General features: G+C 44.3%; 1 protein-coding gene across 1 annotated transcript; it reads left to right on the top strand.

Moving 5' to 3' along the window:
- Positions 1 to 2,550: 2,550 nt before the first annotated feature.
- LOC124017338 (piggyBac transposable element-derived protein 4-like) lies at positions 2,551 to 17,278 on the top strand. Its single transcript, XM_046332594.1, has 8 exons — positions 2,551 to 2,559; positions 4,014 to 5,045; positions 5,178 to 5,274; positions 12,699 to 12,718; positions 13,324 to 13,442; positions 13,535 to 13,596; positions 16,906 to 17,066; positions 17,222 to 17,278. Exons 1-8 carry the CDS (start codon positions 2,551 to 2,553, stop codon positions 17,276 to 17,278), a joined length of 1,557 nt encoding a protein of 518 aa, XP_046188550.1.
- Positions 17,279 to 17,888: the final 610 nt, after the last annotated feature.

Below are 17,888 nucleotides of genomic sequence, written 5' to 3'. Positions count from 1 at the left end.
ATAACAGTTACAGTAACCTCAAAATGTGGCCATGGATGAGTTATTCATTTTAATGTTAAATAAAAACTAATACATTACTTTGTAAGATAGCCTTAACTTTAGTCTATTTACTGCATTACTAAAGTCATTTAGAATTGTGTTGGGTTGACAAATATAAACATTTAAAGAAGATAGTTTCATCTGAGAAACTGGCTTAATCCTATTACTTTTAATTTTGGTTAAATTGGAGAAGTTAATGCAACATACAGTGCATTTGTAAAGTGTTCAGACCCCTTGACTTTTTCCACATTTTGTTACGTTACAACCTTATTCTAAAATTCATTATATAGTTTTTCTCCCTCATCAATCTACACACAATACCCCCAAATTGTATTTATTTATTTTTATTTCACCTTTATTTAATCAGGTAGGCAAGTTGAGAACAAGTTCTCATTTACAATTGCGACCTGGCCAAGATAAAGCAAAGCAGTTTGACACATACAACAACACAGGAGTAAATCGTTACATGGAGTAAATCAAACATTCAGTCAATAATACAGTAGAAACAAGTCTATATACGATGTGAGCAAATGAGGTGAGATAAGAGAGGTAAAGGCAAAAAAGGCCATGGTGGCAAAGTAAATACAATGTAGCAAGTAAAACACTGGAATGGTATATTTGCAGTGGAAGAATGTGCAAAGTAGAAATAAAAATAATGGAGTGCAAAGGAGCAAAATAAATAAATAAAATGAATACAGTAGGGAAAGAGGTAAGTGTTTGGGCTAAATTATAAGTGGGCTATGTACAGGTGCAGTAATCTGTGAGCTGCTCTGACAGCTGGTGCTTAAAACTAGTGAGGGAGATAAGTGTTTCCAGTTTCAGAGATTTTTGTAGTTCGTTCCAGTCATTGGCAGCAGAGAACTGGAAGGAAAGGCGGCCAAAGAAATAATTGGTTTTGGGGGTGACCAGAGAGATATACCTGCTGGAGCGCGTGCTACAGGTGGGTGATGCTATGGTGACCAGCGAGCTGGGATAAGGGGGTCTTTACCTAGCAGGGTCTTGTAGATGACATAGAGCCAGTGGGTTTGGCGACGAGTATGAAGCTAGGGCCAGCCAACGAGACCGTACAGGTCGCAATGGTGGGTAGGATATGGGTGTCATGTTTTGTCATAGATTGTCATGTCTTGTCATGTCTTGTCCTCCGTTGCCGCCAGGGTTCCTCCTCGAGTGCGCCAGGAGGCGCTCGGTGAGTGGGGGGGTACTGTCATGTTTTGTCATAGATTGTCATGTCTTGTCCCTGTGCTTTCTCTTCTATTCGTTTCCCCCTGCTGGTCTTATTAGGTTCTTTCCCTCTCTCTATCTCTCTCACTCTCTCTCTCTCTATCGTTCCGTTCCTGCTCCCAGCTGTTCCTCATTCTCCTAACTACCTCGTTTACTCTTTCACACCTGTCCCCTATTTTGCCCTCTGATTAGAGTCCCTATTTCTCCCTCTGTTTCCGCTTCTGTCCTTGTCGGATCCTTGTTTGCTGTACTGTGTTCTTGTTCCGTCCTGTCGTGTTTTTGCCTTCATCAGATGCTGCGTGTGAGCAGGTGTCTCTATCAGCTACGGCCTGCGCCAACCCGAAGCGACCTGCAGTCTGTGGCCGCTTCTCCTGTTGTTCCCCTCTACAGACTAGAGGATTTCTGTTATTCCTGTTTGGACATTACCTGTGAAAGAATTCAGGATTAGTCGTTTTCTGTTAGGACTGGAATAAACTCTGTTTCTGTTAAGTCGCTTTTGGGTCCTCATTCACCTGCATAACAATAGGGCTTTGGTGACAAAACGGATGGCACTGTGATAGACTGCATCCAATTTGTTGAGAAGTCGAGGATTGGTAGGATGGTCAGTTTTACAAGGGTATGTTTGGCAGCATGAGTGAAGGATGCTTTGTTTGCGAAATAGGACGCCAATTCTAGTTTTAACTTTGGATTGGAGATGTTTGATGTGGGTCTGGAAGGAGAGTTTACAGTCTAACCAGACACCTAGGTATTTGTAGTTGTCCATGTATTCTAAGTCAGTCATCCAGAGTAATGATGTTGGCCAGGCAGCGATCGGTTGAAGAGCATGCATTTAGTTTTACTTGTATTTAAGAGCAATTGGAGGCCACGGAATGAGAGTTGTATGGCATTGAAGCTTGCCTAGAGGGTTGTTAACACAGTGTCCAAAGAAGGGCCAGAAGTATACAGAATGGTGTCGTCTGCGTATAGGTGGATCAGAGACTCACCAGCTGCAAGAGCGACATCATTGATGTATACAGAGAAGAGAGTCGGTCCAAGAATTGAACCCTGTGGCACCCCCATAGAGATTGCCAGAGGTCCGGACAGCAGACCCTCCGATTTGACACACTGAACTCTATCAGAGAAGTAGTTGGTGAACCAGGCGAGACAATTATTTGAGAAACCAATGCTGTCGAGTCTGCCGATGAGGATGTGGTGATTGACAGAGTCGAAACCTTGGCCAGATCAATGAATACGGCTGCACAGTAACGTTTCTTATCGATGGCGGTTAAAATACCGTTTAGGACATTGAGCATGGCTGAGGTGCACCCATGACCAGCTCTGAAACCAGATTGCATAGCAGAGAGGGTATGGTGAGATTGGAAATGGTCGGTAATCTGTTTGTTGACTTGGCTTTCGAAGACCTTAGAAAGGCAGGGTAGGATAGATATAGGTCTGTAGCAGTTGGGTCAAGAGTGTCCCCCCCTTTGAAGAGGGGGATGACCGCAGCTGTTTTCCAATCTTTGGGAATCTCAGATGACACGAAAGATAGGTTGAACAGTCTAGTAATAGGGGTGGCAACATTTTCAGCAGATAATTTTAGAAAGAAAGGGTCCAGATTGTCTAGCCCGGCTGATTTGTAGGGGTCCAGATTTTGCAGCTCTTTCAGAACATCAGCTGACTGGATTTGGGAGAAGGAGAAATGTGGAAGGCTTGGGCGAGTTGCTGTGGGGGGTGCAGTGCTGTTGACCGGGGTAGGGGTAGCCAGGTGGAAAGCATGGCCAGCCGTAGAAAAATGCTTATTGAAATTCTCAATTATGGTGGATTTATCAGTAGTGACAGTGTTTCCTATCTTCAGTGCAGTGGGCGGCTGGGACGGAGTGTTCTTATTCACCATGGACTTACAGTGTCCCAGAACTTTTTTGAGTTAGTGTTGCAGGAAGCACATTTCTGCTTGAAATAGCTAGCCTTGGCTTTTCTAACTGCCTGTGTATGATGGTTTCTAGCTTCCCTGAAAAGCTACATATCACGGGATCTGTTCGATGCAAATGCAGAACGCCATAGGATGTTTTTGTGTTGGTTAAGGGCAGTCAGGTCTGGGGAGAACCAAGGGCTATATCTGTTCCTGGTTCTACATTTCTTGAATGGGGCATGCTTATTTAAGATGGTTAGGAAGGCATTTTAAAAAATAACCAGGCATCCTCAACTGACGGGATGAGATCAATATCCTTCCAGGATACCCCAGCCAGGTCGATTAGATATGCCTGCTCGCTGAAGTGTTTCAGGGAGCGTTTGACAGTGATGAGTGGAGGTCGTTTGACCGCTGACCCATTACGGATGCAGGCAATGAGGCAGTGATTGCTAAGATCTTGGTTGAAGACAGAGGAAGTGTATTTACAGGGCAAGTTGGTTAGGATGATATCTATGAGGGTGCCCGTGTTTATGGCTTTGGGGAGGTACCTGGTAGGTTCATTGATAATTTGTGTGAGATTGAGGGCATCAAACTTAGATTGTAGGATGGCTGGGTTGTTAAGCATGTTCCAGTTTAGGTCGCCTAGCATCACAAGCTCTGAAGTTAGATGGGGGGCAATCAGTTCACATATGGTATCCATAGCACAGCTGGGGGCAGAGGGTTGTCTATAGCAGGCGGAAATGATGAGAGACTTGTTTTTAGAGAGGTGGATTTTTAAAAGTAGAAGTTCAAATTGTTTGGGTACAGACCTGGATAGTAGAACAGATCTCTGCAGGCTATCTTTGCAGTAGATTGCACTTCCCAGTCTGGAGTGCAACGCCCCTTGCCATTTCCAACTGAGTCAGAGTGCTTCAAGTTGTTTCTGACAGAGGAGCTGGTGGGAGAGATAGTTGAGGAGACCAATCGCTATGCCTTAGAGCTACTGGAGAAGAGAGAGCCAGGAGTTAGGGGGAAACTCGCTAAATGGGTGACAACCACAATTAGTGAAATGTATACCTTCCTGGTGACAGTCCTTCTCATGGGAATAGTAAAGAAGAACTCCCTAAGAGAATACTGGAGCACAGATCCTATGTTTGCAACTCCCTTCTTTGCCTCCCTCTTTTCCCAAGATCGCTTCCTAGTTCTGCTGCGATGCCTGCATTTTGTCAACAATGCTACTGCCATCCTAAGTGACCCGTTATACAAAATAAGAAATGTTCTTATCAGCCTGACATCAGCATTTGGTCGGGTCTTTGTGCCATACAAGGACCTATGCATTGATGAGTCCCTGATGTTATGGAAAGGTAGGCTGGCGTTCCGTCAATATATCCCCTCCAAAAGGCACAGGTTTGGAGTCAAGTTCTTTGTCATGTGCGATGTGAAGACAGCATTTGTCCAGGATATTATAGTTTACACAGGGTCCACCACTGACATCAAACATTATGAGGGGCTTGGGGTGTCAGGGTCCGTGGTGATGACCATGCTGGCTCCTCATCTCGGCAAGAGACACACTTTGTACGTGGACAATTGGTACAGCAGTCCCACACTCTTCCAGCATCTGCTCTCCAATAGCACAGGGGCCTGTGGCACAGTCAGGTCGGTCCGGAAGGGGATGCCGGCATTCGGATGCGGGAAGATGCAGAGAGGGGAGGTGGAATTCCAGGAGAACGGTCAACAGCTGGCAGTAAAGTGGCATGACAAGCGAGATGTCCATGCCCTCTCCACTGTCCATACGGCAACCGGGAAGGTGGACCACCTGACCGGAGAGAGAAAGATCAAACCAGATTGTGTGCTTGATTATAACCTCAAAATGGGGGCCGTGGATAAGGCAGACATGATAAATGTACACGTGTGGAATGTACACGGAAAACGAACAAGTGGTATAAGAAGATTATTTTTCCATCTGATCGACACTGCTGCCTCACTCTCACCCACCGACCCACTGCCTCATCATCCTCTAACTTTCCTCATCCTCCCCACTCCCTCATAGGTAAAGTACCTACCAAAAATACAGAGAGAACCTCATGAGAGAGCTGCTGGAGGAGCACCACACCCCTCGGCGCCCATCCACTGGGGGTCATCCTGCTGTAGACAATCCCCTACGCCTCACTGCACGACATTTTCCCTGCAAAGTCCCTCATTTTACATTTACATTTAAGTCATTTAGCAGACGCTCTTATCCAGAGCGACTTACAAATTGGTGCATTCACCTTATGACATCCAGTGGAACAGTCACTTTACAATAGTGCATCTAAATCTTAAAGGGGGGGTGAGAGGGATTACTTATCCTATCCTAGGTATTCCTTAAAGAGGTGGGGTTTCAGGTGTCTCCGGAAGGTGGTGATTGACTCCGCTGTCCTGGCGTCGTGAGGGAGTTTGTTCCACCATTGGGGGCCAGAGCAGCGAACAGTTTTGACTGGGCTGAGCGGGAGCTGTACTTCCTCAGTGGTAGGGAGGCGAGCAGGCCAGAGGTGGATGAACGCAGTGCCCTTGTTTGGGTGTAGGGCCTGATCAGAGCCTGGAGGTACTGAGGTGCCGTTCCCCTCACAGCTCCGTAGGCAAGCACCATGGTCTTGTAGCGGATGCGAGCTTCAACTGGAAGCCAGTGGAGAGAACGGAGGAGCGGGGTGACGTGAGAGAACTTGGGAAGGTTGAACACCAGACGGGCTGCGGCGTTCTGGATGAGTTGAAGGGGTTAATGGCACAGGCAGGGAGCCCAGCCAACAGCGAGTTGCAGTAATCCAGACGGGAGATGACAAGTGCCTGGATTAGGACCTGCGCCGCTTCCTGTGTGAGGCAGGGTCGTACTCTGCGGATGTTGTAGAGCATGAACCTACAGGAACGGGCCACCGCCTTGATGTTGGTTGAGAACGACAGGGTGTTGTCCAGGATCACGCCAAGGTTCTTAGCGCTCTGGGAGGAGGACACAATGGAGTTGTCAACCGTGATGGCGAGATCATGGAACGGGCAGTCCTTCCCCGGGAGGAAGAGCAGCTCCGGATTGCCGAGGTTCAGCTTGAGGTGGTGATCCGTCATCCACACTGATATGTCTGCCAGACATGCAGAGATGCGATTCGCCACCTGGTCATCAGAAGGGGAAAGGAGAAGATTAGTTGTGTGTCGTCTGCATAGCAATGATAGGAGAGACCATGTGAGGTTATGACAGAGCCAAGTGACTTGGTGTACAGCGAGAATAGGAGAGGGCCTAGAACAGAGCCCTGGGGGACACCAGTGGTGAGAGCGCGTGGTGAGGAGACAGATTCTCGCCACGCCACCTGGTAGGAGCGACCTGCCAGGTAGGACGCAATCCAAGCGTGGGCCGCGCCGGAGATGCCCAACTCGGAGAGGGTGGAGAGGAGGATCTGATGGTTCACAGTATCGAAGGCAGCCGATAGATCTAGAAGGATGAGAGCAGAGGAGAGAGAGTTAGCTTTAGCAGTGCGGAGCACCTCCGTGATACAGAGGAGAGCAGTCTCAGTTGAATGACTAGTCTTGAAACCTGACTGATTTGGATCAAGAAGGTCATTCAGAGAGAGATAGGGGGAGAGCTGGCCAAGGACGGCACGTTCAAGAGTTTTGGAGAGAAAAGAAAGAAGGGATACTGGTCTGTAATTGTTGACATCGGAGGGATCGAGTGTAGGTTTTTTCAGAAGGGGTGCAACTCTCGCTCTCTTGAAGACGGAAGGGACGTAGCCAGCGGTCAGGGATGAGTTGATGAGCGAGGTGAGGTAAGGGAGAAGGTCTCCGGAAATGGTCTGGAGAAGAGAGGAGGGGATAGGGTCAAGCGGGCAGGTTGTTGGGCGGCCGGCCGTCACAAGACGCGAGATTTCATCTGGAGAGAGAGGGGAGAAAGAGGTCAGAGCACAGGGTAGGGCAGTGTGAGCAGAACCAGCGGTGTCGTTTGACTTAGCAAACGAGGATCGGATGTCGTCAACCTTCTTTTCAAAATGGTTGACGAAGTCATCTGCAGAGAGGGAGGAGGGGGGGGAGGAGGATTCAGGAGGGAGGAGAAGGTGGCAAAGAGCTTCCTATAGGGTTAGAGGGAGATGCTTGAAACTCAGACAACGCTGGGCCAATTGTGCGCTGCACTATGGGACTCCCAATCACAGCCAGTTGTGATACAGCCTGGATTTGAACCAGGGTGTCTGTAGTGCCATAGACCGCTGCGCCACTTGAGAGTCATAAGGCCATGGTAGCTTCAAAATGCAACACAAGATAATACTTCTCTGACGCATTTAGCATTGTTTTACAGAGCTGATAGAAGAATGTGGCTACATAAGCACGATTGACTATAACACCATAAAGGTTATAAAATGAGTAATGTTACCTCACGTGTCCGCGGTGATAAAGAATATACACAAATATATTATGCTCCATACATACAGTACGCTACAATAGAAATGTGGAATAGAAAATGTGAACATGTGTGGAGATCCTGTTCTGACGGGAGATGAGCAAATGTCTGCAGACGTGAACTGCATAAACAATTGGGAAGTGCTTGGGGAATTTTGTCCATGTCAGAAATGTGCCAAAAATGTAATTATCCGCAAAAGTAAAAATGTGAATGAATGAGGAGGCGGAACACACCTAAATTCAAACTGTTTTTAGAAAATAAAAACCTGTTTGAAAATCATTTGAAATTCAAGTTAAAACAACCTATAAAAATAAACAGGCTGCGTGCTTTAGTTTGAGGGCAGCGCGGATAAAATGTACTGTTACGTATCAATCACATTCTGGAATGGAGAGAACATTCTAACATCACGTGCATAAAAAAACTCACGCTGGGGCGACCGTTAGAGATATTTGGAACTCACGCATGAAAGGGTTAACATGCATGAAACCAAGGCTATTACGGTTACAGAAGTCATCAAAAGAGAGTGCCTGGGGAATAGGAGTGGAGCTAGGCACTGCAGGGCCTGGATTCACCTCTACATCACCAGAGGAAAAGAGGAGGAATAGAATAAGGGTACGACTAAAAGCAATGAGAATTGGTTGTCTAGAACGTCTGGAACAGAGAGTAAAAGGAGGTTTCTGGGGGCGATAAAATAGATTCAAGGTATAATGTACAGACAAAGGTATGGTAGGATGTGAATACATTGGAGGTAAACCTAGGTATTGAGTGATGATGAGAGAGATATTGTCTCTAGAAACATCATTGAAATCAGGAGATGTCATGGCATGTGTGGGTGGTGGAACTAATAGGTTGGATAAGGTATAGTGAGCAGGACTAGAGGCTCTACAGTGAAATAAGCCAATAAACACTAACCAGAACAGCAATGGACAAGGCATATTGCCATTAACCTCTTGCTCCTACCTGGCACGCAGTTGTCCTATCTAGAGCTCTGGAAATGCAAATGTGCTACGCTAAATGCTAATAGTATTAGTTAAAACTCAAACTTTCATTAAAATACACATGCAGGGTATTGAATTAAAGCTACACTCGTTGTGAATCCAGGCAACAAGTCAGATTTCTAAAATGTTTTACGGCAAAAACATAGCACATATTTATGTCAAACCATCACCGCAGACATAGCTCATTAGCATAGCCAAGTAGGAAAAAATATGCAATCAACAAACGCAGGATTTAAAAAAAAATCATTTCACTAACCTTTTGAAATCTTCATCAGATGACAGTAATATAACATGTTACACAGTACATTCATTTTTTTTCAATAATCTGCAATATATATCCATAAATCTCTGTTTACAATGACGCATCGTTCAAAAAATGCTACTAAAATGTCAGGAGAAATGAAATAGCTCCGGCAGATAACGTCAGCTAACAAGGAATACACATCATAAACTTTGACTAAATATGCATGTTTTACATATGTATAGGAAGATACACTTCTTCTAAATGCAATCGCTGTGTTACATTTATATTTAACATTACAGGTTGAGTTCACTAGGCTATACTAGGAGTCGGCGCTCCAAATGTATCATTATGCCTCCTCTATCTTGGAGTCGACAGAAACCCAAAATTAACACATAAATATTCCCTTACCTTTGCTGTTCTTCCATCAAAAGACCTGGAAGGGATTATACTTACCAAAACAGCGTTTAGTTTTCATGTCTGCGTCTTTCGGTTCTCAAAATAGCCACATTTCGGTCAAAATGTAGGCAAAATTCAAGTGGATGCGCACCAAAACGTCGAAAATATATGTTATATGTCGAGTAAACTTGTCAAACTATGTTCATAATTAAGCTTTAACATGTTATAAAGGTGTACAGCAATTGTGAGGACGAAGCGAAACACACACGTCTTTTAATTGATCCTGAAGAAAAGAGAGAGCAGGAGCAGAGCGCGCATAAACGTACACTTTTTTTTTCGCGTGACCGAGACCTTTCGGCACGCTCAACGTCTCGTGAGCGCGCGATTCTCACAATGAGAAGCCCCATTGAAAGCAGGCTTCGCGCTGAACACGTACAGACTGTTCCCAGAGCGGTAGTTGTTTGGGAAGGCGTATACGATGACGTCAAAGTTGGGCCAACTTTTTCCATGACAAGAAAGACTTTGGGAGAATGCATGCCCTGAGACTTCTGCTTTACATAGAGACAAAATTTAAACGGTTTTAGAAGCTTTAGAGTGTTTTCTATTCGATAATATGTTTTATATGCATATATTAGCAACTTTTGACAAAAATGTATCCTGTTTTATATGGGTACCCAATTCCTCCAGAAGGGGCAGTAAACAGGGCTAGGCTTAACAGGTTAAGGAGAGGCATGCTTAGTCGAGTGATCAAAAGGGTCCATTGAGTAGTGAGGTTGGTTGGGGTCACGGCGATTCAGACTGCTAGTCGGGCCATCGGTAGCAAGCTAGCATAGGATGGAGGTCTGTTTTTAGCCACCTCATGCGTTTCCGCGGGTGGGTTTGGGGGGTTCCGTGTGGTAGAGGGGATCAATCCAAATCGCAAAAATAAAAATAGATATACAGTGGGGCAAAAAAGTATATAGTCAGCCACCAATTGTGCAAATTGTCCCACTTAAAAATATGAGAGAGGCCTGTAATTTTCATATTAGGTAGACTTCAACTATGACATACAAAATGAGAAAAAAATCCAGAAAATCACATTGTAGGATTTTTAATGAATTTATTTGCAAATTATGATGGAAAATAAGTATTTGGTCACCTACAAACAAGCAAGATTTCTGGCTCTCACAGACCTGTAACTTCTTCTTTAAGAGGCTCCTCTGTCCTCCACTCATTACCTTTATTTTATCAGTATAAAAGACACGTGTCCACAACCTCAAACAGTCACACTCCAAACTCCACTATGGCCAAAACCAAAGAGCTGTCAAAGGACACCAGACACAAAATTGTAGACCTGCACCAGGCTGGGAAGACTGAATCTGCAATAGGTAAGCAGCTTGGTTTGAAGACATCAACTGTGGGAGCAATCATTAGGAAATGGAAGACCTACAAGACCACTGATAATCTCCCTCGATCTGGGGCTCCACGCAAGATCTCACCCAGTGGGGTCAAAATGATCACAAGAACGGTGAGCAAAAATACCAAAACCACACGGGGGGACCTAGTGAATGACCTGCAGAGAGCTTGGACCAAAGTACAAAGCCTACCTGCAGTGCCAGACGTGTCCCCCTGCTTCAGCCAATACATGTCCAGGCCCGTCTGAAGTTTGCTAGAGAGCATTTGGATGATCCAGAAGAAGATTGTGAGAATGTCATATGGTCAGATGAAACCAAAATATAACTTTTTGGTTAAAACTCAACTTGTCGTGTTTGGTGGACAAAGAATGCTGAGTTGCATCCAAAGAACACCATACCTACTGTGAAGCATGGGGGTGGAAACATCATGCTTTGGGACTGTTTTTCTGCAAAGGGACCAGGTTGACTGATCCGTGTAAAGGAAAGAATGAATGGGGCCATGTATCGTGAGATTTTCAGTGAAAACCTCCTTCCATCAGCAAGGGCATTGAAGATGAAACGTGGCTGGGTCTTTCAGCATGACAATGATCCCAAACACACTGCCCAGGCAACGAAGGAGTGGCTTCGTAAGAAGCATTTCAAGGTCCTGGAGTGGCCTAGCCAGTCTCCAGATCTCAACCCCATAGAAAATCTTTGGAGGGAGTTGAAAGTCCATGTTGCCCAGCAACTGCCCCAAAACATCACTGCTCTAGAGGAGATCTGCATGGAGGAATGGGCCAAAATACCAGCAACAGTGTGTGAAAACCTTGTGAAGACTTACAGAAAACATTTGACCTCTGTCATTGCCAACAAAGGGTATATAACAAAGTATTGAGATAAACTTTTGTTATTGACCAAATGCTTATTTTCCACCATAATTTGCAAATAAATTCATTAAAATCCTACAATGTGATTTTCTGGAGAGAATTTTTTAAAATTTTGTCTGTCATAGTTGAAGTGTACCTATGATGAAAATTACAGGCCTCTCTCATCTTTTTAAGTGGGAGAACTTTCCCAATTGGTGGCTGACTAAATACTTTTTTGCCCCACTGTAGTTATAGAGGCCCAAGAACAAAGAAAGAGAATGTCTGATAGGTCTATTCACATAGCAGCCGATAAGACAGCTAGTGATTAGCGGACCGCAGATGGGCGTTCAGGTAACGTCGCGACGGAGGAGCCAGCTGGATAACTCCCTCGGGCAGATAACGTCGGTAGTCGAGTTGTGAAGGCCCGGTGGGGCTCCGCGTTGGCAGTAAAACGGGTTCGGATAGGTGATTGTTGCCCAGGAGTGACTGATGGAACCCTTCATCTTGCTAGCTCTGGAATAATTTATGTTTGCTCCGGAATTGACGTAAACCGATAGTCACATGGATAGCTGCGAGATCCAGCTTTAAATGTCCAGAGCTTGCGGTTGAAATCCGGGGACAAGGAGAGAAAAATAGGTTCCGGTATGTTCCGGTCCGAGCTGCACCTTACAAAACTGGCGATAGATTTTCGAGCTAATGGATAGCTGATGACCACAAACCGTGGTTAGCTGAATACTAACAATTAGCCAGTAAAGAAGCTAACTAGCTTCTGGCTAGCTTCTGGTTAGCTTCTGGTTAGCTTCTGGCTAGCTTTTGGTTAGCTTCTATCGAGGATTACAGATTTGAGGTAAATAATAATTTCTTTCCTTTTATATAAATTGGTGAGGCGGGTGCAGGAGAGTGTTTTGAAGATGAGTTTATGGAAAATAAGAAAATATATATAAAAAGGAATGCGAAGAAAGTTCTAAATATATATAAATACGGGACACGACAAGACGAGGACAAAAGACGTCTGACTGCTATGCCATCTTGGTGACAAAATGACAAAGCAAAGACAGGTTTTTAGAAATTCAAGCAAATGTGTATATATATATATATATATATATATATATATATATTATTATTTGTTTTTTAAAACATTTACATAAGTATTCAGAGCCTTTACCCAGTACTTTGTTGAAGCAGCTTTGGTAACGATTACACCCTCAAGTCTTCTTGGGTATGACGCTGCAAATATGGCACACCCGTATTTGGGGAGTTTCTCCCATTCTTCTCTGCAGATTTTCTCAAGCTGTGTCAGGTTAGATGTGTAGCGTCGCTGCATAGCTATTATCAGTCCAGAGATGTTTGATCGGGTTCAAGTCTGGGCTCTGGCTGCGCAACTCAAGGAGATTCAGAGACTTGTCTCAAAGCCACTAATGTGTTGTCTTTTGCTCTGTGCCTAGGGTCGTTGTCCTGTTGAAAGGTGAACCTTCGCCCCAGTCCGAGGTCCTGAGCACTGTGGAGCAGTTTTTCACTTTGCTCCATTCTTCTTTCCCTTGATCCTGACTAGTCTCCCAGACCCTGCCACTGAAAAACATCCCCACAACATGATGATGCCACCACCATGCTTGACCGTAAGGATGGTGCTAGGTTTCCTCCAGTCGTGATGCTCGACTCTATCGTACATGGTCTCCACTCTACACCCTTATTGGGTCGTTGGCCAGCCTGTCATTCGGATTCCATCCCCAAACTAACGGTCAGTTGGAGTGAGCCAACCAAGACCTGGAGACCACCTTAATGTGCCTGGTCTCAACCAACCCTACTACTTGGAGCCGTCAACTGGTCTGGTTGGAGTATGCCCGGAACACTCTTCCCAGTTCTGCCACAGGACTCTCCCCTTTCGAGTGCTCCATGGGGTATCAGCTTCCACACTTCCCTGAAAAGGAGCAGGTGGTCAGTGCACCCTCGGCCCAGATGTTTGTCCACCACTGTCGAAGTACCTGGAGAAGAGCCAGGGAGGCTATTCTCAAGACCAACTCCAGGTATCTTTGACAAGCGGACCATCGCCGAGGGTATTCATCCTACCTTCTGTGTGTCTAGGATTAAGCCTGTGTCTACTGATCTTTGTCTCCAGGCCCATCCCTCCCCCCGGGTTATCGTGGCCAGCCAGGGTATACGGTGAGACTCCTCCTGAAGGTTCGACCATGGGGCAGGGGTTTCCAGTACCTGGTTGACTGGGAGGGTTATGGCCCGGAGGAGAGGTCCTGGGTTCCTGCTAAAGACAACTTGGACCCGGCCCTCATCGACGATTTTTAGCGCCGACACCCCTGTCAGCCAGGTATGCGCCCAGGTAGGACGCCAGGTGGAGTCCCTTGGGGATACTGTCACGCACTGATCTGTTTCACCTGTCCTTGTGATTTTCTCCACCCCCTCCAAGTGTTGCTAATTTCCACAGTGTATTTATCCCTGTGTTTCCTGTCTCTCTGTGCCAGTTCGTCTTGTGTTTCCAAGTTAAACAACGTTTTTCCTGTTCTCCTGCTTTTTGCATTCTCCTTTTTGCAGTCCCACCGGTTTTGACCCTTGCCTGCTTCTGGACTTTGAACCTGCCTGCCTGACCATTATGCATGCCTTGACCACGAGCCTGTCTGCCACTCTGTACCTCCTGGACTCTGATCTGGTTTTGATCTTTTTGCCTGTCCACGACTATTCTCCTGCCTACCCCTTTGGACATTATAAGACTCCAACCATCTGCCTCCTGTGTCTGCATTTGGGTCTCGCCTTGTGCCTTGATACAAGTAGTCTTTCAGGCACCAATGATGTGAATTCCAGGACAAGGGGGAGTTAAGAACTCTTTACTCTTTGTCCAGTGGCGTCAATAGCTCAAAGACATTTAAACGCATTTTCTGAACAATGTATAAACCTGAAGGATTCATAACATATTGATATCTCTTGAAGCATACTGTGATACCTCTTCTGATTTTCCTAAGTCATTAAAAGGAGTATAATATGTATTTGCTCTAACATAAAAAAATAATATATTTCACCGAAGGTATTTTTGAAACCGACAGACTATGTATTTCTTTCTAGAGGGTGTTTGTGACTAGGGGAGACTATTTTCATTTTTGGAAAAATAACATTCCCGTAGTAAAGGCGATATTTTGTCAGGCCTAGATGCTAGAATATGCATTTAAATGACAGCTAAGGATAGAAAACACTCTAAAGTTTCCAAAACTGTAAAAATGTTGTCTGTGAGTATAACAGAACTGACATTGCAGGCGAAAGCCTGAGAAAAATCCAATCCGGAAGTGACTCGTGTTTTGAAAGCTCTGCTATCAACCAGATTCATTTTTCTACGTATTCCCCAAGGTGTCTACATCACTTTGACGTAGTTTCACGCCTTTATGTTGAAGAATGAGCGTAAGCGACAACATTGCGTAAGTGGTCACATGATGGCTTTCAGAGTGATTCTTGCGTAAAATACAGAGGTAGCCATTTTCCCTCTCGGTCCTACTGAAAAGCCAATTGTCCCGGTGGATACATAATCAAATAGATATTTGAAAAACACCTTGAGTATTGATTATAAACTACGTTTGCCATGTTTCTGTTGATATTATTGAGCTAATTTGGAATATTTTCGGTTTGTGACAGCAATTTCCGGTCGATTTCTCAGCCAAAAGGGAAGAACAAACGGAGCTATTTCACCTACAAAAATAATATTTTGGGAAAAAAGGAAAGAAGGTAAATGAATTATAATGGAGTTTATAGCTCTTGGACATAATTATAGTTTAAACCACAGAAGAGAAAGTTGAATTGAGGCAGGACAAATTATGGGGAGCAGGGGAATAAACTCTAGTGAGGAAGAGGTTCAGGTTTCTGTTTTAAACATTCGCTGTGAAGGTTTCGAATTGGCTATTGATTTGGTAGATACAACAGGAACAAAAATCCTATTTATCATCAATAATAAATAGGGGAAGATATGGTACCATGAGCTTTGGACAGGAAATATTTTAAGCCAATAGCGCAGGAAAATACATAGATAGAAAAATAGTGATTTTATAAGCATTACAATTATTAATGAAAAGAAATATGTTGCAGTTCTTAGGGATGGTAAATTACTTTAGATAAGGTATCCCACACTATGCAACATATATGAAATTATTGATGAGACTGATTTTAAGATTAACCCATGTTATTGTTAGATAAAATACAGTGGACCCCTGAAGGAGAGCGCTCATTAGTACAGAAAGGATATGATATGGTTAGCATTCGTTTTGGCTTTATTTGACCATTAGAATATTTGTATTTAAATAGTATTAAAGTTGACAGGGATATATGACATCTGTGGTGATTTAGGATTATTGATAGGTTGATTAAGGTTATGTAAACTCTTTAGAGATTGCCAAAATAGACATGTTTTTCTAAAATCCATGATTTAGATAAAGCCAAACAGTGAGACGCTTAGTAAATATTTGGAAACAACACATAGTTGTTACTGACTGTTATGAGAAAGAGCTACAGACAGATAGGGGAAAAGGCAGACAGAGGAACCCTCCCCACAATGTTGAGACCTTGAAGGTTTGAGAGCAGATGTAACGGTTTTCTTTTAGGTGAAGTAGAGGCGGACCAAAATGCAGCGTGGTTGTTATTCATTGTACTTTAATAAAGAAACTGTACACGAATAAACTAACAAAACAACAAACGTGCGAAAACCTAAAACAGTCCTATCTGGTGCAAAACACAGAGACAGGAACAATCACCCACAAACACACAGTGAAACCCAGGCTACCTAAGTATGATTCTCAATCAGAGACAACTAATGACACCTGCCTCTGATTGAGAACCATACTAGGCTGAAACATAGAAATACCCAAAACCTAGAAAAACAAACATAGACTGCCCACCCATCTCACGCCCTGACCATACTAAATAAATACAAAACAAAGGAAATAAAGGTCAGAACGTGACAGCAGAGAGGAGAAGGGGGGCCAGGAAATGAGCAAGATAGGAGTGACACTGACATACTAGCATTGACTGTGAAATAAGAAAGGAGAGAAAAGGGTTACTGTTTAAATAGATAAATATATATATATATATATATATTTAAGACCATACAAAGCAGCATAGATAACCTTTAAAGTAGATAAGACGCTTGACAGAGAATTGATACAGGATAGATATAAATGGACGCCCAAGGGAGAATTGGACGTGAGGAGAATGAAAGGGGCGCTCCTACATGATAATGTCAGAACATAAGGATAATTTACTAATCTTACCTAAGTCATTGTTTAGAGTAGGCAAGGTTGTTACCTGGGCAGAGCCAGGTATCAAAGGGGGGATGGGTAAATTGTGGTCGAGGATAGGACACTGTGTGGTCTATTGGATAATAAACAAAAAAAGAAAAATTCTAGCTAACAAGTAGGCATAAAGTTGAAGATATAATCAGATAAAACAAATGAGAAATGTTTGTTAATCAAACCTGTATGTCCAAGATTTTATGCACTACAGGTGAATTACAGGAGAAGAGGATTCACTCAATCCAGTCCCTGACGAGAATAGACTGGAAGCAGCCCCGTTGGGAGGGGCCATACCAAGTACCCCTGGTGACAGCCTTCGCAGTGAGGATAGCTGAAAGAGCTATCTGGGTGCATGTCACACATTGTAAGAGGGTAAGACACCCTGACACTGTCGAACAATCACAGGGGTAGGAGCAGAACCGTAACCAACAGGGTTTGGGGGTTAACACTCTACTGAAGATTCCCTTATACCCGACCTTTCCCCGATGTGAGCGTTGATAGAAGTGAAAGTGTGACTTGGCCTCTAGGTGATGATATGTTCTCTGGGAGAGGGTGGGGCTTCACAGGTGTGCTGGCTGTCCTGAGTTGTCTGATCGTGGGAGCCATATTCCTGATACACCATGAACCCCGAGAAGGCCAAAGAGGGCATCTTGACTCATGTGCTAGACGAGGGGAATTTGATTTTACCATAGCATCTCAAAAGGTCACTGGGACTGAATAGTAAGGAAGGGAGAGTGAGATTGGGAAGGATGTCTCAGTGGAGTTCTATGTAGACCAAATGGGGTCTCTGACTCCTTGGCAGTCTAGGACTATGAGCCATTATGGAGGATATCTGTGCAAGTCCCTGTGTAGTTCATGAAAACAGGTTATAGCTCACACCGAGAGAGAGGGCTACATAAATCCACATACCCAGTATGGAAGAAGATGGAGTGCAGTGAAAGTAAGGGTTTCAGTTGATAACCTAGTGCCATTCCGGTTAGAAGAATATAGAACAGATGATAGCTCAATAGTTAAGCAGAATAAAGCAGAGCCCCTGACAAAGCAGATACTGACTATGGAGTTGTCAAGAGCCAAGGGCCGGTGTGGATAGTTCCGATGAAAGATCTTAACCTCTCTAGGATAGGAGACGCTTGCGTCCCACTTGGCCAAAAGCCAGGGAAAATTCAGTGCGGCAAATTCAAATAAAATTATATA

The sequence above is a fragment of the Oncorhynchus gorbuscha genome, linkage group LG03 (assembly GCF_021184085.1).
Source record: "Oncorhynchus gorbuscha isolate QuinsamMale2020 ecotype Even-year linkage group LG03, OgorEven_v1.0, whole genome shotgun sequence".
NCBI classification, from domain to species: domain Eukaryota; kingdom Metazoa; phylum Chordata; class Actinopteri; order Salmoniformes; family Salmonidae; genus Oncorhynchus; species Oncorhynchus gorbuscha.
This window is presented reverse-complemented; position numbering and strand designations above follow the sequence as displayed.